General features: G+C 39.8%; 1 protein-coding gene and 1 long non-coding RNA gene across 2 annotated transcripts; both read left to right on the top strand.

The window, feature by feature from the left end:
* Window positions 1–10782: 10782 nt before the first annotated feature.
* LOC135479892 (uncharacterized) lies at window positions 10783–14483 on the top strand. The gene is made up of 3 exons (XR_010445885.1): window positions 10783–11118; window positions 13081–13467; window positions 14449–14483. It is a non-coding gene; the product is annotated as an uncharacterized LOC135479892 (long non-coding RNA).
* Window positions 14484–14673: 190 nt separating this feature from the next.
* LOC135479392 (tumor necrosis factor ligand superfamily member 10-like) lies at window positions 14674–18066 on the top strand. The gene is made up of 3 exons (XM_064759217.1): window positions 14674–14746; window positions 14966–15085; window positions 16331–18066. The coding sequence occupies exons 1-3, from the start codon at window positions 14674–14676 to the stop codon at window positions 16771–16773; spliced, it is 636 nt and encodes a 211-aa protein (XP_064615287.1). The 3' UTR covers window positions 16774–18066.
* Window positions 18067–23290: the final 5224 nt, after the last annotated feature.

The raw sequence follows: 23290 nt of genomic DNA, 5'->3' as shown, positions 1-23290 counted from the left end.
TCAGTAACTGTCAAAACTTGTCTTACCTGCTTTAGCCGGGTGACAAATTTGTTGTAAAATGGCGAGTTTTACAGGTTGACCTCGCTTCGATCTGAAATAGGTCAGCCTCGTTATGCCTGTTGACACTACTTTCGTTCCTCCTGAGCCTAAAGAACGACCAAAGATGAGGCTCACACAGGGTGGTCTTCAATCGTTGTCCTTTTGTATTTAAGTGTCTTAGGTTAAGTGCGATTTCTGAATTCAAATATACCGAGATCCAAGTCGAAACCCAAGTCTTGTAATTTTAGGTGCGGCTTTAATTCAGAAGTTTTGTTCAGGCATCCTATTTAGGAGCGATAGCTCATACAGTCTTATACTGGCCTAAGTATTAAATGCAAGAAGTTTTTATTTCACTACGGCAGTTAAATGAAAATCTAAACGAATGGATATAAAATTCAAATACACATAGGCTATAGACGCTATAGCATTCATGGCGATATAATTATATATAATGTGACGAAGTGTGAACATAAAACCTTCTTGTGTATCCACCACATTCTGAACACGATATTTCAAGCGTCCAACTTTCTCTGTGATGGCTGTGATCAATACTTACTTGTATCGCAAGTGCACAAGTTCGTAGTTGGAAGAAAAGAAAAAAAAGCTGTTCTCGGCAGTTATGCACGCCACGGTCCTTGTGGGCTATATGCGTATATATTGTCTTTACGAGCACGTCTCTAGAGAAACAGTGATTCATTTATTTATTTTGACTGTGGCTTTATGCCGTACTCAAGAACGTTTCACTATAAACTATAATGGGCCTCCGTGGCCGAGCTGATCACAGCGTGCCAGCGAGGCGTAATGACCCAGGATCGAACCTCTCACCATTGCCGTCGCTGCGCATACTGGCTTCCTCTCGGTCGTACGTGGGAAGGTCAACCAACAACCTGCAGATGTGCGTGGGTTCCCCTGGGGCTCTGCCTGGTTTCCTAACCCCACATTGTTGAACACTGTTGAACAGGTGAACTATTTTTGAGTAAGCGTAAAACAACAATGAAATAAATAAATAAACATAGACATAAACGAGAACGGCGGCCAGCATATAGTGGGAAGCAACCGAAATCCTTCACACCCATCTACACCAACCCCCACTCTATTCCACTAAAAAAAAAAAAAAAGGCCCCAACGTTTAAGTGAATTTTTAACCGACATGGTTAAACAAGAGTTATTCATTTAATCAGCCACTCAGTCACTTTCTCGAATATAGCTTCGAGTCGAACAGTTGTGCTTTTAAGTTCAGTTTAATTGGCAGGTGGCTTTCCACCCACCATAATGCTGACCGCCGTCGTATAAGTGAAATATTCTTGAGTACGGTGTAAAAATCCAAAATAAAATAAATTAATTGTCAGGTTTATAAGGAATGGTGACAGTTTTTCTCCCTTGTGTCCTGCATGTGTTTAGTAAATCCATGCACTGTTTCTAGATATACGGTAAAACGCAACGCGATTTTAACTCACAGCGCAGTGACACAGGAGCCTGTCACCACTGCGATCGACGTGAGTTCCAGTTCAATTCACACTAGTGTTGCGCGTGGCAGGGATAGTTTGTCATAAACCTGCAGATGATCGTGGATTTCCCGCGGGCTCTGTCCGGTTTCATCCAACCATAATACTGACCGCCGTGGTATAAGTTAAATATTCTAGAGTACTGTGTAAAAACCCAATCATATAAATAAATAAATCATTTTTGCGAAAAAAAATACGTATTCGCTAGTCAATTCAAATTTTCGGTATTTACAAAGAATATATAAGATTATTGGCTTTCAGGAAATACCCGCACTATTTACAGTGTTAAAATGATTTTAAAGAAATTTATCATCGATTTGAACCGTAAAATGTGCATATGAGGCTCGGTTGGTAATGACACAGGAACAGGATGCGGTTGCTGTGAGTTCAAGTCCAGCTCATGCTGACTTTCACACCGGCCGTACGTGGGAAGGACTTGCAGCAACTTGCGGATGGTCGTGAGTTTCCCATACATACCCTCCCCCCCCCCCCCCCCCTCCTTCACGCTCTGTCCGGATTTTTTCTTGCCATAATGTTTGGCCGCCGTGGTATAAGTGAAATATTCTTAAGTACGGTCTAAAGCACTCATGAAATAAATAAATATACAGCTTGCTGATAACACTCAGGTGTTTTTTAGGGGGTACCATTTTCCTAATTAACTGCTTACGTTTTTAAAGGGATACAAAATTGATTCTAATTTGCTGGGGTGAGAGATAGGCAAGTCCATGCAGGCGATGCTGAATTTTAGGTATGGCAGATTTATTCAAGCATGATCACGACTGCCGGATTTAACCCAGGAAACCCTATTGTCCACTGTCAGCCAGTCAGTGTCGATTCTGTAGCCCTTTAATGTGATGCTTCCCAATGACATGCGCCATCGCAAATGCACGAATGAGTGATTCTATAACTCATCGGCGAAGTTAACAAGTATAGATTCTTGCAGGACATGCATGCAGTATGGACCTACAGGTGATATCCAAGACCTCGGTATATTAAGCAATTATTTGAATGGACACTGCATAATGCAAAAACACACACACACACACACACAAATCATCCAGAGTTAATACTCGATTCCAAGAATTGTTTTAGATAATTCTTTCCTTCAAGTCAATTGTCTCAAACGGGCGTCCGTACTTCCTAACGAAACAGGTCTGTAGTACATGTATGCTAGCCTTGTTTGTTGATGTGGATCGCGTGGTTAATTCAAACTTATATACTCCAAGATAGACACGAACATGTATATAATATGTATGTATACTCTGCCACTGATCCACAGATGTTATGCGTACTGCTATAGCCTATTTATAATTCAGTAAAACCTGTTATGTTAGACCCAGTTAAAACCCACAAATTCGGATTACGTTAGTATACCAAAACCACAGATAGTTGTGAAACCAATGAACCGTATAAGATATATGTGGGTAGTTGTAGATAAAATTCTTTATTGTATATATCTTGTATTGTCACGTATTCCAAAACAGTATATATATACATGTCGTCACCTGTCCACAATTAAAAAAAAAACACGTGATAAATGATACCAATGCAGGTGAAAACCACAAAAATATGCTATAAATGTATTCAGAATGATTTTCTGAACATCTTCCCATGCAGGGAAAGCTATCACATTTACCGAAACAGCTGGCTGCCATAGGTGATGTGTATATAGCCTTTTAGGCTGTATTGGTTACTGATTCATAGCCATAATTGCTCATGAGTGCCTTTCAAAACCACAAAATGATCAAGTTAACTCACATGTCATATATTCCAAGATGTCTATAACGTGGGAATAGTTCAACATCTCGCTAAGTATGGAGAGTTAAGTATTACTGGTCTGTCGTTTGAAAAACACGGCATAGGCCTATGCCTGAATGCATTTCTTTTCAAACATGTATTTGATACAGACAACATGCCGACTCATTTTATTATATTATTTTGCTAAGAGCCAAAGTGTACTGTTTCATAGACACGTTTTCACAAGTACATGTAAATACATGTAACTGGCGAGGTAAACTAAACAAGATGTGGACGGCCCCTAGAGGTACACAATTTCAGTAGTACACATTTAAGATGTGTATATATTTGTTTTATTTGACTGGTGTTTACAAGAATATTTCATTTATACAACTGCGGTCGGCATTATGCCGCCGAAAGAGGGCAGGGCCCGGGTGAAACCAAGGACTATCCGCACGTTGCTGGAAAACCTTCATACGTACAGCGGGAGAGAAGCCAGCATGAGCTGGACTTGACTTCAAAGCGCGCATTGGTGAGAAGCTCCTGTGTCACCGCGCCGCGCTGGCAAGCTAACCACCTCGGCCAGGGAGGCCCCCTTTTAAAGAGTAGATAAAGTGTAAATATCTGCCTTCAAAAATATTGTTGTAATTATTTTTAATTGTTGATACACCCATACGCACTAAAAATAAGTGTTGCATTTACATGTCATATATTTACTACAGCAAAATTTACTATTTCAAATTTAAGGTCGTCTTGTAGCTTTTTTTAAACTACAATAGGCCGTCAAGTAGCACATTTTCAGACAGTCATACCTGGCCATACTATGGGCATTGTATGTGCGTTACTGCTGAGAAATAAGCTTTACAAGTATGTTAACTTAATAGAGCTTCGAGTCTGGACGCGCTCTGATTGACCCCTCACACGCGACATAGGACATGGTCTTATCTATCAATGATTTGTGGTTATACCTCACGGTTACGTGTGGTTCTGAGAAATCTTACCTAAAAGATAGCACTTAGCGGTGTATAGAGCTTACAAGTACACACGTACGATCTACTACAAGGATACAAGTCTGAACCAGTAAGCATTTAGGCCGTATAGTAGCACGTACGGCTCCGTACCTCAACTTCGGTTTTATTCCAACGGTCCATGCATATGTTTGGGTAGTAGCTAATTACACGCCTTCTAGCACCATGTCTTAAGTCGGAAACTAAAAAAAAAGAAAATGCAGTGATTGTAGGTGCAATATAGGTCACAAGTCTAGAATTACTCAAAATGTGGTATTGTTATCACATCGGGGGTTGAGATCTTATCAATCCGTAACGTCACTTAAGATGGTGTGTATAGTACAGTGTAGTTCTATAATATAATTACCACTCTTAAAATTGAAAATGTTAAATATTACTTTAATAATGTTAAATCCAACACTTTGACGATGGGGTAGGAGGGAATACATTTATAATGTTTGGTGGTAACATTATCTCAGTAATTAAATATTTTACATTTTCAAAAATGCTTAGAAAATGTTGCATAAGTTGTTATATTAACACTTTTAAGGCGTCAGGTACGGCATTGTAATTATCCAGAGATAATCATGACTATAGGTGTAACATTTCAAAAGGCTGTCGCTCACTTTTTACGGCATATTGTATCATTTTAACACTTTGATTTATGTATTTACTTCATTGGTGTTTTACGTCACACTCAAGAATATTTCTCTTTATATACGATGGCGGCCATCATTATGGTGGGAGGAAACCCACTACCATCCACAGGTTGCTATCAAACCTTTGAACGTACTGCCGAAGAGGAAGCCAGCATGAGCTGAACTTGAACTGACGGCGACCACATTGGTGCATGCGAGGTTGCTAAGTCATAGCGCCGCGCTGGCCTGCTAAAATCCCTCGGTCGCCCAGGCCCCAGGGTTTGCATTTAACATACTGTTAGTATATACATGCACATGTATATTTATATAGACCAAAGCGGCCATAAAGGCTTTCTTTGGAGTCCACTTGTTTCCCACGATTATGGCATATACACCTTTAGTCTAGTTGTATAACTCATTTCAATCGTTCAAGTCAATTTTCTTCAGTCAGGGTTTTTTATTCTACCTGTGTATCGACATGGCTAAACAGCTGGAACTTGTATACATGTACATTACATAATTATATACCGAGGACCATCCGCAAAAAAATGCAGTGATGTTAATTGCATACTACTACCCGTCACTGTTCTAGAATTACTCAAGATGTGTGCACTGTAACGACGAATAGCTTAGATTAGACATAGACCACAAAAATCTGACAAACTATTTTGAACATGATCAATTTTGTCGCAAATGTATTTCTGAAAGGGTGGGTATATAGAGGTACTCCAGTTGTGTCCGTACAAGAGACAAATACAAAAACTTCTCCAAGGATATATTTATCGATAGGATATGGCTGCGGCACCACGGCTGTAGCAAAACTAATTTAAACTGATTTGTGTTATTCATTTTCATTGGTGTTTGACGCTCTGTCTATGCCCAAAGAGATTCCACATACATATATTCGACGGCATATATTCCGCATACAAAATTTCACATATCCAACTAGGACAAGAACAGTTTTCATACATAATTCAGTGAAAAATACTACACGTGAATGCTTTTATGCATTCATATTGCGTCTTTTCGTGTACACATAAATGGATTATGCAGGCCAAGGTCAGAGCCTGTTAAGCGCAGTAGATTTGAAATTTATTTTGTAATCCTGTACGCCGTGTAGCCCGCACATTCACGGCAAGTTCTAGCTGTCGATGAGACCCGCCTGTCCTTGTGAAACGGCCGTTAAAAACTTGGCTCTCAAGCAGAATTCTATTTTTTTTTATCTCATGTGTATATACCTTTACAATATGGCTTTTCGATGACATCAGTGTCAAAACGAATTTAAACTACTAGGAAGTTACCGATAAAATATACGCGAATTCATTACACAGTAAACGTAGACATATCCTTTTTTATACAATCTTATCAGTATGACTAAGGTGCATGTGTGTGCGCTACCTGATCCGGCGTGCTAATTCTACTATACACACTGAACTTGCACTGGCCGTGAGAAAGTAAACAGGTTAAAGTATTTCTAATGGTACACAAGTAATTACATAGTTGATACACTTATATGTATTTCTAATACTGTAGAATTATCACCCCACTATCATTTGGATGATTCGCTGCCTCGTGGAGGGCATCAGCTGGTGAGACTGACTGTTGTGTGGGTGAGGGACGAGTAGGAGGGGGGTCAATTACGGCCAGGTAGCCTTAAACGACTGGTGTAGTCTCATTTCGCCTAGTCTTTTGTTTGAAATTAGAAATTGGAGATAGGCGAAATGATAATCCCCAAGGTGTGAAGATAACCATTTACATCACAAACAAAAAAGAAATTCCGAAGCGAAGATTACTGCTGTGTGGGTAACTAATGCGAAAATAATGCAGACATTTTTTTTTTCTGGTAAAAAAAAAATCTCATTTTTTGGGACATATTTTAGGCACCTTTACCGGCAATGCTCGGAAATTTTCGTAAATGACGTCACCGGTGAACTCTACACGGTTTCCTTCCAATTATGGTGCTAATGGCCGACGTATATGTGATATATTCTTAAGTACCAATCAAATAAAAACATAAATCAAATCAACGGTGAACTAACCGGCTTTGTGGGCCCAGCCTGCTATACACACTATTTTCATCACACAAAATAGTGTGACAGCTATAAAGGTATCACCGCTGCAGGTTGCTTTACTTCGGACTGAAATCAATTAGTATAGCTATAACTTTATATGTAGGAATTCATCAGGCCTCAAATGCTTTTTAAGAAATAAAGCAACACGTTTTTTGTATCCTTTAGCCTTCTATTCACAATTAAAGGCGAAGTTGTGAGACTGATACTTAAATATAGCAAATACGCACCAATGTCAATTCATTTGTTGCATTACTTTTATATATATGAAGTCCCAGACGTAGGTGAAAATCGGATGGTTTCATACATATATGCAATAAATGAATACGTGTGAAATCTGAATCATTTGTTGTATCAGAGTCCCAAAGATGCGAATGTCAGATCAATTTCTTGTGTATATACTCAGATCAAACGAACGTGTAAGACTTTGATATATGTAAATGTCAAACATAATCATGTGTTGCATGTAGATCTTAAAAGGACGACAAGGATCAACGACCACTGAAATCCCAAGCATACCAGAACTTTCAGCAACTTAATCCATGCAAATCCCAAACGTATGAGAACGTTCAAATAGTGAATGAATGCAAACCTCAAACGCATAAGAACGTTCAGACACTTAATGAGTGCAAAACTCAAACGTATAAGAACCTTCAGACACTTAATGAGTGCAAATCTCAAACATATGAGAACGTTCAGATACTTAATGTGCTCAAATCTCAAACGTATGTGAACGTTCACCTACTCAATACATATCAATCTCAGACGTATGAGAACATTCAAGCATTTAATGCATACAAATCTCAAACGTATGAGAACGTTCAAGCATTTAATGCATACAAATCTCACACGTATGAGAACGTTCAGACTCTTAATCGGCGCAAATATCAAGCGTATGAAAACGTTCAACCATTTGTTGTATGTATATCTCAAACATGTGAGGAACTGTAATTATTTGTTTCATATATACATACATATATACAACATATGAGAAAGTTCAACGACTTATATGTATGTGTCATTGTCACGTTCAGTAATATGTTTCGGGCAATTGAGAAAATAATGTATTCAAGATACGGACTTCTAGTATCTTAGGTTTGGAAAGGCTTAAATAAATGTTAGCTACACAAAAATTTATATTCCTTGAAAAGATGAATTTATATTTTCGTTTCAATTTCCTCTTTACATCACTGACATTTAAATTGAAAGCAACGATAAAACTATAATAACTGATAGCTATAAATGCACCTTTGATCATTGTATCATCTGTATCTGATGTAAGACTTAGGTTAGAATCACGGTTGATCATATCTAAATGCTTTTTGGTCATGTGCAAGTTTTACGACGCACTGAATAACTACAAAAGATTAGATTTAACGTATTACGTTTTGAGGCCTTGTCGTGTCCCACAAAGCGATCATTGGCTAAGTTGATTGTAATTACCATGGCAACTTATGTCATTATATGTCAAAGGAATTGTGCCGTTATATTAAACGTCATCTGCGTAAAGTTAAGACGTCAAAATGTCTACTGACATCTCTAACTTTGAATGGACAATCGAGTGCTTAGTTTTATCCGAGATTTCTCTTCGTCTATCTACTCACTCCAGTCGCTATATATAGAAACGTGGCCGAAGATTGACTTTGAACTAGGTTACGTCCCCTTGTAGTGTAGACGACGGCAGCTATTCATCGAAATCCAAATGTCAGACGCGACACTGTTTTGCATTGTGTTGGCACCACGTAACTTCAGTTCGGCCGTACAGATCGCTGCGAATTACGATTACTTCATAATATATGGTCGATAGAAACGAAGATTGTATTTGGTTTCCTAGACTTATATTGCTTACATGTGCGATTCACGGGCGAACGTTGCATTGTGGGAACACTAATGCAGTAATACACTAGTGACGGGTTTCCCCAAGTAATTCTCTTCAGTGGAATTTTTCGAAAATTATAGGCGTTTATTAGGAGACACAACTCATTTTTGTATTTAGCTAGATCAACTGAAAAAATCTGAAATTCTTTCGGCAATATGTCCTTTAAACAGTCGCGTCTTACCATTCGAGTTCACAGTGTCGTCATAAACGGCCAGGTCGTTACAATCATTGGAATGTAATTAAGTTGTCAGCACGCCAAGAAGAGCTAGAACTGGCAACACCGCCTGTCTTTACTTACGTCCGTTTCACAAAGCGCCCGATATTGGGTGATTATTTTGGCACGATAATGTCAGGCTCTACAGACCAAGCATGCATGTCATGTACGCACGCACTGTCCCTGAAAAAGGCGGAGATGTATAGATGCCTAACTACCGGTAATACGCGTATGTTGAAATTCCTGTGCATTTGTAAACCGTTGATGGGCTGCGACTGTTTGGCCTTCACTGATGAGGTCGTATGTTCGAATCTAGCTCGCATTGTTGCGGTAGTGGCTTTAAGTCACAAGTTCCAGGTTTGTCAGGTACCCGTTTCACGTAAACTACTGGTCTCCATGGAATAACGTGCGGGTAACGCTATGTGCGAAATGCGGTGATTTCCCTGAAACTCCAGGCACTCCAGTTGCTACACACATAAACCTGACTGACTTCATACAAATATTTGATTTATTTGATCTCTTTGATTGGTGTTTCATGCAGTACTCAAGAATATTTCACTCATATGACGGCGGCCAGCATTATGGTGGGAGGAAACCGGGGAGTCCGGGGAAAAGCCTGCAGGCTGCTGTCAGACCTTCCCAGGTACGGCCGAAGAGGAAGTCAGCATGAGCTGGACTTGAACTTACAGATACCGCATTGCTGAGAGGCTCCTGAGTCATTACGCTGCGCTAGCGCGCTAACCAGCTAAGCCATGGAGACCCCGAAAAGTCTTTGAGACATATCTATTGTGTTAAATCAACATTAAAATTCTATTACACTAACGGGACATTATGTTGGATATGACAGAATATTGTGTTACAATGCATTCTAGCATTACTCACGCAACAGAATTTTTGTTAAAATTAACAGATTAATGTTTTAGTGTACGACCGTAGAGGAGGCTAGCATAAGATGGACTTGACCTCACAGCGATCGCACTCGTTAGATCTCGTTATCTATTTGATTGGTGTTTTACGTCGTACTCTATAATTCTTCACTTTCACGACGGCGGACAGCATTATAGTGGGGGAAACTGGACACAGAAACTGGAAACTAGAAACTAGACGCTGGTTGCTGCTAGACCTTCCCACACACGATCGGGATTGATGGCAGTGTAGGCTGTATTCACGGAGATGTCAGTTGTGAGATGCCACTAAAGATTTGTGTGCATGCCTTAATTGGTTGTGATATATATGGTTTGTGTCACATTCTAATAAAGAACACATATATATTTCTGAGGACACTGTAACATTCTATATAGATCTCAAATATTCTGAGAAGAGTTCAATATACATATCCTTATTTGTTTCTAAAAAATGAGTTGTCGATGACAGTGCTGTAATAAAATATTTAAAAGATATTTTTAACATAGGATATAGTACAAACCATATTCTGTTAAACGCCATGTTTCCTTTTTGTTTCAGATTTTGGAATTTGTTGTTAGCATATTAAAAAGCATAGCTGTTCCTGGTAATTCCAGCATGTTTATACGAAGCTTATATGGCTGGTTTTCTGTTTAAGTGAAACGTAATCATGCTTTCAGTCTGGATAGTAAGCTTTTTTGCAGACAGGAAAAATAAAACGGGGAACTCCCTGCAGAGCGGCACGCACGACCTCGTTCTATTTAAACCGAGAGTGTGTAGATTTTCAGTTAAATCACTGGTGACTAGCTAGATTGCTTTAAATTGTGTACTGATGTGATACTAGGCGGAGGCTATTCAGGCATGGCGAGTGAATAGTTATAAAAGAAGAATAGTCTAACCACAGGACAGATGGTGGGCTAGGGTCACGAGACGTTATTCCTGAAACATCGGATATCATTTTTCCCTTCGCCCACAGACGACGAGAGGCAGTATCTGTATATAAATTTAGTAATCTCCCACTATTATTATACTGATCGTTACTTTGAGACGTGTTAGATGAACATAGGACATTTTTGATGATTTGTGTCGAAGTTTTTTCCCGAACAGAAGAAGAGCAGCCAATGAAGGTAAGATAGTCATATACATCTACCTGGTCATTTACAGAGAAGATTTACTAGAAGGTGACAATTCTTTGGTCACTGAGGTTGCGTGTTCAAATCCAGCTCTCGTCCCCGTACTACACGCTTCACATGAAGAGGTTTGTCAGGTATGTCTGGCACGCTGCTATTCTCCAGGTTCTGTCTACAGAGGTTTCATCAAACTGGCTTTCCTCAATATTGAACATATAATGGTGTTATGCAAATACACAGTTTCAATGTTGATAAATGCTTTTATACTTAAAATATCACAATCTGTGATAAACCCGCTATTTCGGTATTTACTTATTTATTTACTGATTCACTTGCCGATTTATTTCATTAGGGCTAACTGTTTAATGCAGCCTGTACTCGATAACAAATGCCACGTCGTTTCATGCATGGATGAAATTCGAGTTAATACTCACTGACAAAGATGCTCGGACTGACAGCGCATCTAGAGAAGTATGTGCATAAGTTCCTAGTTGAGTTCAGTTGTCACGCGAATGAACCGATCATAGAGGCCGGCGGCCCTTCCTGCTTCATTTGCACGCGCGCTCGATGTGTTACGAATAATCGGTGACAAGTTTTAGCTGATAGGCCTATATTACACCCATGCACGCGAGGAAATCAGGCTACTACCTTTGTATCCACATATTTCACAATCGTCTGATTTTCACGGTACCGTGTAAGCAGGTGAAAAAACTACAGTGTTTCTATCCACCATCGATCGACATTTATGAAACAAAACGACATTTTAAATTTTTTAAATACATGCACTGAAAGTGATATCTACAAGAGAATTTTATCTGTCTTTAAAGAGAAAAAATTACGAAGTGAAAGAAAATCAGAATTCCACAATATCTGCGCAGTTGACGTTGTTTTTTTTAGCGAAATACTAAAAAAAAACACACACACACAAACATTATACTGGTAATGAGACTGATTTCAAAACAGGTTTCATTTAGAGAAACGCTGTTATTTTCCCCAATGTTTGTTGGTGGTCGAATGTATACGGCAGAGAATACGAATAATTTCTGTGACTGGTCAGTTATAAGTCTGAATAATTGAAGTCAGACCAGGATCTATCGCGTAAAACATCAATCAAATGAATGAATAAATAAACAAATCATCCAGTATTCCTCACTATGTCTGGTATACATTCTCGGTGATTAATGTTACGATTTTTCAGTAAAACAACATGTTATATAAACTGTGGTATGGAGTGGTTTCATTAAATTCACTATGTAAAGAACGACCAATACAACTGTGTTCATTTTCATTTTCTATATTCCTAAATTTCAAAGTACTACTGACCCCATTCTCAAAGATGTGACTACAGTGTTTATGTTCATTATGTTTCATTTTCGTTTTGGCAAATTGAAAGAGCATTCTGTTATATTCTGTAGAACCTTTGGTGGGTAATTCGAGTTCTGTTCAAATATATGTAGCACGTTTCAAAGCCTTGGGGCTGTTGTGACCAATCAGAGTGTCGGTGTTTAGTGTACCGTAGACATGAGGTCAAACCATCATATAGCATGGGTTTCAATAGACGAACATGTAGCTGAAGGTACTTGTTGAAAGATTTTACTGGATGAACTAGTAAAGAGTTACGTGTAACTAAATGGAACTGGCTTCAGTGTTTAATTCAGTTAAGGAACCTACTGCAGCGAAACGAAAGAGAAGGGTTAGCATTGCGAAGTGATTGGGACTGATTAAGACAGAAAACGATAAAAATGTTACCTTTTTCTTTCTTTTCATAGATTAACGCTCATTACACGTTTTACAGAGAAGGAGTTCTACTTATTGTTGAATACATTACCGTGGACATTTTCGTTTTAGTAAATTTTGGTGATTTTAAGGATAACCATAGCTGTTTGGTGTTAAAGCTGTGCCATATAAAGCCTACACGTGGACACAAACACGTTTTAATTTCCCCCTTGTTTTACACAGATAAAGCAAAGTTACAGATTTACAAGAGCGCAACTGATCGCCATAATGTCACTCAAAGAAGAGTCGTCTAAAAGCATAATGACTGCTATTCTGATGTGCACTACTTTGATTGTCTGTATCGGGACCTGTTCACTGTGCGTCGCTTTATCTCTCCGCGTTTCAAGCTTAGAGGAGCAACTGGCTTCAAAGATTACTACGCCAAACATGACGTCACGTATCTACGATCGAAAGAATAAAACTATTTCCTGTCAGCCATGTTCCGCCTTAAGCTTGGGTCCTTTTCTGGAGGATGAGCCTGAATTGAAATCGTTCCTCAGGTTTATCGAGGACGGCGTTCTTATTTGTTGCTCCAGGACTTCAGAGGAAAACGGCAAATTGATCAAACTGGTGAGGGATGTTATTTTGTTTAATGTATGCATTCATTTGCAAATGTCTACGACAAGGAATTTGTAGACTTCAACTAGTTCTTGGTGAAAACAGGCGTTTGTTGGCATAGGAGAGGCCTTTGCCCGGCCTATCGCTTACTGAAGACCGCTTGTCTTGTCTTTCACCAACAATGCATGCTAGTCTGTCAGTAAAACGTGGGAAAGGTCATTGGTAACTCGCCAAAGGTCAGTGGTTTAACTTCGGAGGTCTGGTTTCCTCCGCCCATAAAACTGAACGACATCATATATAAGTGAAGAATTATAGAGTAAAATCAACAGCAATCAGTAAAAATCAATCAACCAATTAATCATTTGGGATTAAACAGCATGCTGCTCAATGAAGGCGAGTCCCCACCCTAAGAACTCGAAATAAGTATCTTCACACAATACATCCAACCATGACGTCGTTCCCCGTGCAGGGAATCGGCAACTGACCGTCGAGGGAGCTTGGTTGAATCCAATTTCCCCGGGTTCAGTTGCGGCCTTAAATCTGAAGGTTTGCCAGGCACTTTGATATTTTCTGTGGGCTATACCAGATTCACACCCATCAACATGACCACTGCAGTGTAATTTTATTTATTCACTTGATTGATGTTTTACGCCGTACTCAAGAATATTTTACCTTATTCGACGGTGGCCAGCATTATGGTGGGAAGAAACCGGGCTACCGTACAAGTAAAATATTTTTAAGTATATATCAAATCAACACAATTGTCCACTGGCCGTTGGATGACTTTTGGAAACCCGGATACAAGTCTGATGGAGTCTTAAAATTTGCAAGCTTAAATGTTTTTCCTTTGACCATGGCTACTTGATACACATATTTCTATTGACAGGTCAAATGCTGGTCGGGTGGTTACTGTCTAGTGAGGCAAACACTGTTAAATAGCCTGGTAGAATAGTGATGTCAGAGATAATAAGTAACATATATTTTGTTTTCCAGCTTGTAAAACGCCAAATCGCCATAGAAACGGCAAAGGGTATGTATATTTAATCTTCTTAAAAATTACTTGTTGATTTAAATGTCATTGCAAGGTTGTCGCCTTTATAAATTGAGCGAGTCAAATTCATGTATAGTGACTAAGGTGCCAGGCATTTTTCGTAGAAGGCTGGACGGAAATTGTGAACAGAAAGGAAAACATTGAAAAAAAAGGAAAATCAGATTAGAATGCTCACTGAATTGGCAAACATAACGCGCCTAAAACGTTCCATTCCAAGAATTGTGTTTTTTGCTCATTTGTGTAATACGTGACTGTTTCTCGTTCTCGTAAACTCTTAGACGCACTTCACAAGCTCTGTGACGTAACAGCAGAGAAAGATGGGTGTCTATACAGCTTAGGACAGACTTCTTTAAGCCGTATAGGGGTGAAACAGGCGCGAGTCTATTAGACAACATGCAAACTTCTGTCTAAAACATGATGTCTCATTGCATGAATTTTACCCCCTCATTTTCTTGGCAGCCTTACTGAACGCTACTCATGAGACAGAACAGCCTTCAATCCCTCCCGGTCAGCCTGCTCGCCCATCTTCCCGCCCACGGGCGTTCGCTCACCTGCTGGCCGGGCGGCAGAATGATACAGGTGAGTCAGGATGGTGGAAATTCTACACCCATTCTTTTTGTCATCCACTGAAAGTTTTCCTGATCCGGAACGGTCATTTCAGAGGTGATGAAAGACAAGATCAGCTGGTAGGCGAGAGGTCGACAACTAACGTCACCAAGTCGAGTTACTTACACATGGCGCAAAGTTAATCATCAGAGCGTATACAAACGAAGAGAAAGGTAGTGAGGTTGGATATGACATAGTCTGTGTCGAACAAAGGACTGAGGTGGTATCTTGGCAGAAATACGAAACTATACTAAGCAATGAAATTATCACGTGTATATTTGTCATTCTGAACTACATTCTATAACAATGTAGAACTGCACCAAGATTCTATAGTATTACAGCTGTATATAGCCCCTACACATGTACAGGCTTACATATTTTATTTAACTGTTAATGCATTGGCGTTTCAAGCTGTTCTCAAGAATATATGAGAGCGGCGGACAGCGTTATGTTGAAAGGAAACCGGGCAGAACTAGACGTAAACCCGCGACCATCCGCAGGTAGACCTTTCCACATATGGTTGGAGCGGAAGCAAGCATGAGCTGGTCTTGAACTCACGGTTTCCGCATTGGTGAGATGCTGATTCATTGCGCCACGCTGTCACGCTAACCAGCTTAAAGTGGTCGCTATACAATGTCAATTACACGTCAACATGTGCAGGACACATTTCCAAACGTAAGAACGGGGCCTCCGTGGCCTAGGGAGTTAGCACGCCAGCACTAGGACAAGGAATGGAAAATAGACCTAGACGAGTACACGGTGTCGAGTCTCTCGTATCCACATACATAAGGTAAAACGGCAAAATAGGATTCGGGTGACATACACAAGGTAAAAAGGCAAAACAGGGTTAGGGTGACATTTGGAAATAATTCGCACATGACTGGTTAAAACTGATAACTTGCCGCCACTTTCGATTCTCTCAAGTTTCAGATGGTTTACTTGATTTGTGCATTTATAGTTTTGTCTAGCGTTGTCTTTTCTTTTAAGTATTTGTAATCTGTGTTACTTAAAGACTAAAATGTTGCTTCTTGTGATGGAAACTTGAGTTTACTGTTATGGTCCTAAGAGGGATAAAACTTTAAACATGTTTGAACGCAGATAACAAGTGAATGCGTAGGTGTTTAAGAGGCAAGATTCCGCAGAATTCCATCTACTTTTGTTTAGGGCGTAGCGGCATCTTGTTTTATTCTGAGCTTTTTTATTCTTCTTGTATTCCAGATTCCTCGAACGCACCAGTTGACCTGTATCCACCAATAAAGAACTGGCTTACATCTCGAAGACTATCACTCATTAGAGGCGTCAGCCTGAAAGACGGGCAGATCAGAATCCCTCGGAAAGGCCTATATGTTGTATACAGCCAGGTGCAGTTCAGTGACGGTCACCCGCCGCCACCAGAGGGCGACACTCGCCAGATACGGCAATACACTCATAAAATCTGTCGTTACAATGTGATTTACGCTAACGGAGGCGAAGAATGTCTGATGATGTCGGAACTCACGAAATCTGCTGACAATGCTATACATTTGTGCAGAAACCCAAGTTACATGTCTGGCATTTTCATGCTAAATTATCATGACAGAGTCTTCGTTAGGGTGTCCAATACGTCTTTGCTCTCGCTAGAACCCATATCAACTTACTTCGGTGTTATTGAAATGACGTGATTGTTTTTTTTTTCCGTCATGCACGGTGAAATTTGATCTCATAGTTGCAAGAAATCACAAGAAGTGTAAACGTGTGATATGCCTTGCAATGAATTATGGTGATGATTGACGAATGTACGCGTGGTATTTTGAGCAGATGACTTGAGTGCCGTCACATGATCAGACTGTTCCGGAGCTAGTGTCCGTCGGATTACACCAGACATCAGAATGCACAGAGATGATAGAATGGAATAGAATTTGAAGAACAACCCCGCGTGATTGTCGCCCACGTGTGGTGTTTCAATGACTACAACAGTGCAAAATGTGCATGCCAAAGGAGAGAGAAAACATATAAGTGAAGTTATAATCAATGGAATAAAATGACAAGGCCTCTAGAGTAAAACCAGGGCAGCGAGAACAGTGTCGTAGCTGGATAATGGTCACACGTAACCAATGAAATAGTTTCATATCAGTTTACCCCTGTGAGAGTTTTCTAACTGTTCATATAAATGCATAAATAGTAGCAAACTACATGCTCCCTAGCACCATGTCTTAAACAAAATTAGATAAACAAAAATGCAGTGTAGTTAACTGGAATTTATTAGACCTCACTGGTGAAGAATTACTCCAAATGCTGTGCTGTCATCACATTGAACGTACAATCACATTAACGGGCATTTGGACTTCAGTGAATGTTGGGCTGCGCAAACTGACCTGACCTGCCGACCACTTACTGTTACGATGGCCCCTGCGAATGGAGTCAGCGAGGGAGGCTTCAAATTCGCTGTCAAATATCAGAATAATCCTGCACCTCGTTTATATCGTGATTGAAAGTCGCACGGGGCTACATCTCACTCGCCGTCCTGTTAAAATCCTGTAACTTTTGTGGTTACCTGGACACCACCAGCAGTATGTGTATTTTGGCCTTCAGTTAACATGCAGATTGATCAGTCAGATCTTCGTAACTATTGGATTCGCCATATACGTTCCGAAGTTTTGCTGAGATGGTCATCTGAATTTGAATGCAATGTGCAGAGCTTAGGGTTGCTGATATACATTTGTTTATTTTTGCATCTATCAAGGCTGCTAATTAAAATCTTGTTATCTGCAACATTTAAACAGGTGGCCACTCATGTAGCCGTTTTGAAATAAATAAGGAATCACGTTGCTCTCGCAATAGGCATAATCACTACAGGATTAAGGAGGTAGATAGATGGGGGATTCAGTTAAACGGTTCATGAATTAATAGACTGTTCAGGAATTTCTGAAAAATAATCCGAAAATGAAAAGGAAAAATGGGAAATAAACAAATTATGCCACATTTTTTTTATTATTATTATTATTTGGGGGGCGGGGGGGGGGACATTTTATTGTACCACAGTTGGTTAGCGCGCTAGCGCAGCGTAGTGACCGTGGAGCCTCTCACCAGTGCGGTCGCTGTGAGTTCAAGTTAAGCTCATGCTGGCTTCTTCTCCGGCCGTACGTGGGAAGGTCTGCCTCGGTTTCCCCCGGGGCTCTGCCCGGTTTCCTCCCACGGTAATGCTGGCCGCCGTCGTATAAGTAAAATATTCTGGAGTACGACGTAAAACACCAATGAAATAAAAAAAAATAAATGTTGTACCACATTTTATTTTATGTCTGTTTTCCTCAATGTTCGGAAATCACGTCAACAGTGAACTTACCGGCCATCTTTCAACTGGGATATTTTGCTCACATATATTTGCATTAACATCTATCACCGCTGTCGCCAAGGTAGCATGTTTCCTAATATCCGCTTTGACCACTGGAGCCTTTAAAAAACTGCCCCTCAAAACAAGGCTGAGATATTTTATTTATACTTAAATATGTTAGCGCACACCCTAAACTGCACATTAAGACATTAAAACCATACGTTTTCCGTATACGTTAAGAGATACACCTTCCCAAAGCTACCTGGGACACTACGGTGATATGGCGCACAGCTGCGATGTGACTTACCTCCACGTATACAGTTTCACAAAGAATAACGGTTCGAACCCGTCTTATATTTGGTACATGTATGCATTGATTCGCTAAGCCACCCAAAATGTACATATGTTCAAGCCAGCATCGATAGGCCAAATTTTACAGTAATCCAGCCCATTAACCTTTCGAATATAACAAGTCGAACCAACGCCCACCATGTTTTGAAGATGAACTTCCGCACAGTCCTGGCAATGTGCTGGATGGCTGTTGGAATGAGTGCATACCAAATATAAGGGACGGATTAAGCCGTGTTATTTTTGGTTAAATTGTGAACCTGGGGCTGAGTTATACTGGAGCTGAGCACTCTTACTCGTAGTGTCCCAGCTAGCTTTGAGCTAGACAGACACATGCTTTATGGCCGCCTTACAATGTTGAAAGTCAAGCATTTGTGCAACCTTTTTGGTTGTGTGTGTTCATGAGATCCAGTCGAGTGCTTATTGACATTAATCTGCCAGGATTTCTTGTACAGACCTTTAGGAGCTGACAATTTTCAAAATAGCTGCAGCTGCGGGTGAAGCGTACTTACATGAAAACGACGGCGAGCTAAATGGTGGACAAGCGAGGGGAAGCCCCAAGAGAATGTCTACCCGACGCAAGGTCAAGACCAATCCAATCTGAACTTGTTTCTCAACCCGCTGCTCTCCTTTATATCATTGCGACATGACGGATTGCTACAACGCCCCATTCACAATCCACAAGACAACGGTTCAATTCCGAGTTGGATCATATGCATGTATATATACGTTTGATTTTAACATCAGGAACTTGTTTCATTCTCTGATTAGATGTTCATCACCACATGTTAGGCCGTTTTTTTTTTTCGTATTCCTAGTTTTTCGTATTCCTGCATAAACTTGGGTTTTTCAAGTTGACCAAGCATCCCCCAGGTCTGGTTCCTGTGCATTTTTTTTCGTGTTAATGATTATTACTATGGTGATAACACGACATTTTGAATAATTCCAGATCATTGACATCACTGCATTTTTTAAAAATCTAATTCTGCTTAAAGGATACATGTAGAGGTACTTTAAAACAACGGGTATGGTTGTGTGAAAAATGATGAAACATATGCCAAGAAATGAGAAAATTGTTTTTCATTTTGGGGGCATATTTTATACTTCTTAATGGCCCTCTATTTTATGCATATATCCGTCAATGGTGGAGAATATTCAGAAATGACGTCATTAATGAACATTCCGGGCTCTCCTTCCAATAAAGTTGTTTTAAAAGCTATCACTCTTGACGTGACCACAGCAGGCTACTTTATTTACGGACTAACCGTTAAGCCATTTTTACACCCCAGGAAAACAGTTTGGCGGCTTTGTGTACCGTTATATGTTAGGCCACTTTCATATGAAGAAATAAAAAGTAAGCAGTTTATGTATCCTTTAAGTGGACTGGGAGGGTGGGGGGAGTGTACTTTCTTACCGTTTAAACACTTACCTGTTTAAACATGTTTAAACAAGTTGATACAAGCACTTTTTCGCGGCACATATGGAACACAGCAATACAGGTGATCATTTACATAAAATGAACGCATTCATGTCTCTATAGATTTTCTCCAAAAAATAGAATGCCACAATGTGTGATTATACTTGATACTGTTAATGGTTTTACCGGGAAGCACGTTAGAGTGCCAAAACCAAGAAAAAAAACTGTGTAGAAGAATCTATTATTATAAACACGGCTGCCAACATTTTGCGCATTAGCACACCTTAATTATCAATTTTAAGTCATGGACACACTTATTTACTATTTACTTACCTATATCTTTACTCACACAATAGTATATTTCCACAGAAAAAAAAAAACTCCCATAATTTCATATGGTACACTAAAAACACAGTGCCTCATTTTAATCAAAAAGTCGTCGTCATATGACTGAAAACAAAATCCAAGCGCTCACCCACTCAACCAAAACGTGTCGTTTTTAGCGATCGAGAGTGTATTTTTGGCTAAAATACTAAACAACCATCTCTTCTATGACCATGTAGCTTTATGGGCACTTCTACCAAGTTATATCCTTCTGATTCAAGTAGTGTACCGGGAATTCCCCGCCGTACCATAGTACGTCTTTTTAGGCTCACAAAGTGTTACATCTTGGGTCTTACATAAATTTTTGCCCGGTTTCGTCCTGCCATAACCATGGCCGCTGTATAGCATAAATACAATATTCTTGAGTACGGCGTAAAACACCAATTAAGTTAATAAATATATACATTTTTAAACAAAAACATCACTGTATAGTCGTTGCTCATCACGTTTATATTTCCCTTTGTAGTGGGAATGCTAAATTATCCAATTACCGACTTGGAACTCCCGTTTTGGGTCTACGAATGTCGACACTGACGATCAGATCTGTGACTCTTCATTGTGACGTATGAATGGTATCGCTTCCTGGTCCCCTCTATTGCATGATAATAGTTTATGACTAATTTGTGGTTTTTGTATTCACATTTATTTTAGAATTAGTAATTTGAAACTGCTACACAAGTAAATGAGTGCAGAAATTTACAGTCCTGATAAATGAGTTCACGCTTCCGTTATGGAAAAAGAGAACCAGATATTACGCTGTTCTTTTATCGCCTAAAATGAACAATCAAGACAAAAATGTAAGGTAGTAAAACTGGTACAAATATTTTATGAGTAGCACAAGATTATGTGCGCTATAATTGGATGCCGTAATGGAAACCTAAGGTTGTTAATGGTGTAAATGCGGACGTAGCTAATGGCTAGTGCAATATAAAAGCATCCGGCACGATCACCACAAAAATATATGGTGTATAATAAGTGTTTTTTATCGAATGTTTGAGTTTTTATATTTCCTTATATGTTCAAACTAAAAAATCAGTGGGGTTTACAAAAGTGTGGAGTTTAGGGCGCTTACGATTATGCGGAAACACCCCAGACTTTTAGGACCAATCAGGTAACATTAATAGCGCATATCATTCCACAATTGGCTAGGATTTAGGTTGGATTATTTTATACTGAGCTTGTGCTGGCATTTTGCCAGATCGCTACAGAAAACAGGGTATTGCTCACAACAATAAATTGTTGTTCGATTTAAATTTAGCAAAAAATGTTTGTTACCTGTGTTAAGGTACTCACAATACGTCAAAGGTGGTCGGATAACCAAGGGGAATCCCCGTACAATCGTCAAACATGAGTACTGCCCTTAATAACTTGGCAGTATTTTTTTTCCTCAAAATTGAAGAAAGCCAAGACTTCCATTCAACGTTCAGAAAATGTGGCGGAACTAGTATGTGCACACACTTCCTTGAAATCACATCTTAATTGTTTTAAACGACTAGTGTTCTGTGACGTACGGATACGCAAGACTAGCTTACTTAACTAGTTCATTTATTTTGTCATTTGTTTTATTGTTGTTCAACGCTATACTCAAGAATGTTTGATTTATAGTAATATGGAGGCCATATATATATAGGTGGAGTATCTTTGTCGAGGTACTGAGGGGCTTTCCTGACATATGTTATATTTATTTATTTATTTGATTGGTGTTTTACTCAAGAATATTTAACTATACGACGGCGATCGGCATTATGGTGAGAGGAAACCGGGCACAACCGGTGGGAACCCACGACCACCAGCAGGTTGCTGGAAGACCTTCCCACGTCCGGCCGGATCCCGACATATGACGTACAAAGATACACAGAATATTGGTAAAAGACAAGAGATTATCAAAGGACGTTAGATTAAGCAAACGGCCTAGGCAAAGATGTTCAACCGCTTTTTATCGCCAAGGCCCGACCATCCGAGACAGTGGGGGAATCTATAAACTCTCTGGGGGCCGCCGTGGCTCAGTTGGTTACGCTAGCGCAGCGTAATGGCTGAGGACCCTCTCACCAATGCGGTCGCTGTTAGTTCAAGTCCAGCTCATGCTTGCTTCCTGTCCGGCTGTAAGTAACACCAATAAAGTAACAATAAATTCTCTGCACCTCGTGTGTCCTCGTATTTGAAAGGCGAGCACCTTTTATCATTGGACCAACACTACCCCACGACTCTTCTTAATTAGGGCATGGGTGGAGGAAACCTTCGCGAAGGATCCTACAAGCATTAGACCCTTAACGGAACCAATGCTCAGTGAATTGAATCCCACAAACACTCTTGATCTAGGTGGATTAACTGATGTAAAAACCATTCTTTAACCAACTGGGCCAGCAGTGGACCTCCATGCTTACTTCAGTACTAACAACACCTCGAATACAGCTATGATTTATTTTTATAAGTTCCCTCCCAACGTAATGCTGATCGTCGTCGTATAAGTGAAAGACATCGTAAAAGAAAAAATCGGCTGAATGGATAAATTTAATTTTAACTCGAGAAAGGCGACAATTATAAGCCATTTCGCTCCATACTCCCGGTCATTTCGCTCCTATCTCCAGGTCATTTTGCTCCAACATGGGCGCCATATGGTTTTAGAACATTCTGTTCACATGGTTTCTTTTTCAAATGTAATATTTGTATCCACGTTAAGGATGTTCAAGAAAAATTATTAAACGAAAGGAGAAAAAAC

The sequence above is a fragment of the Liolophura sinensis genome, chromosome 12 (genome assembly GCF_032854445.1).
Source record: "Liolophura sinensis isolate JHLJ2023 chromosome 12, CUHK_Ljap_v2, whole genome shotgun sequence".
Classification (NCBI taxonomy): domain Eukaryota; kingdom Metazoa; phylum Mollusca; class Polyplacophora; order Chitonida; family Chitonidae; genus Liolophura; species Liolophura sinensis.
This window is presented reverse-complemented; position numbering and strand designations above follow the sequence as displayed.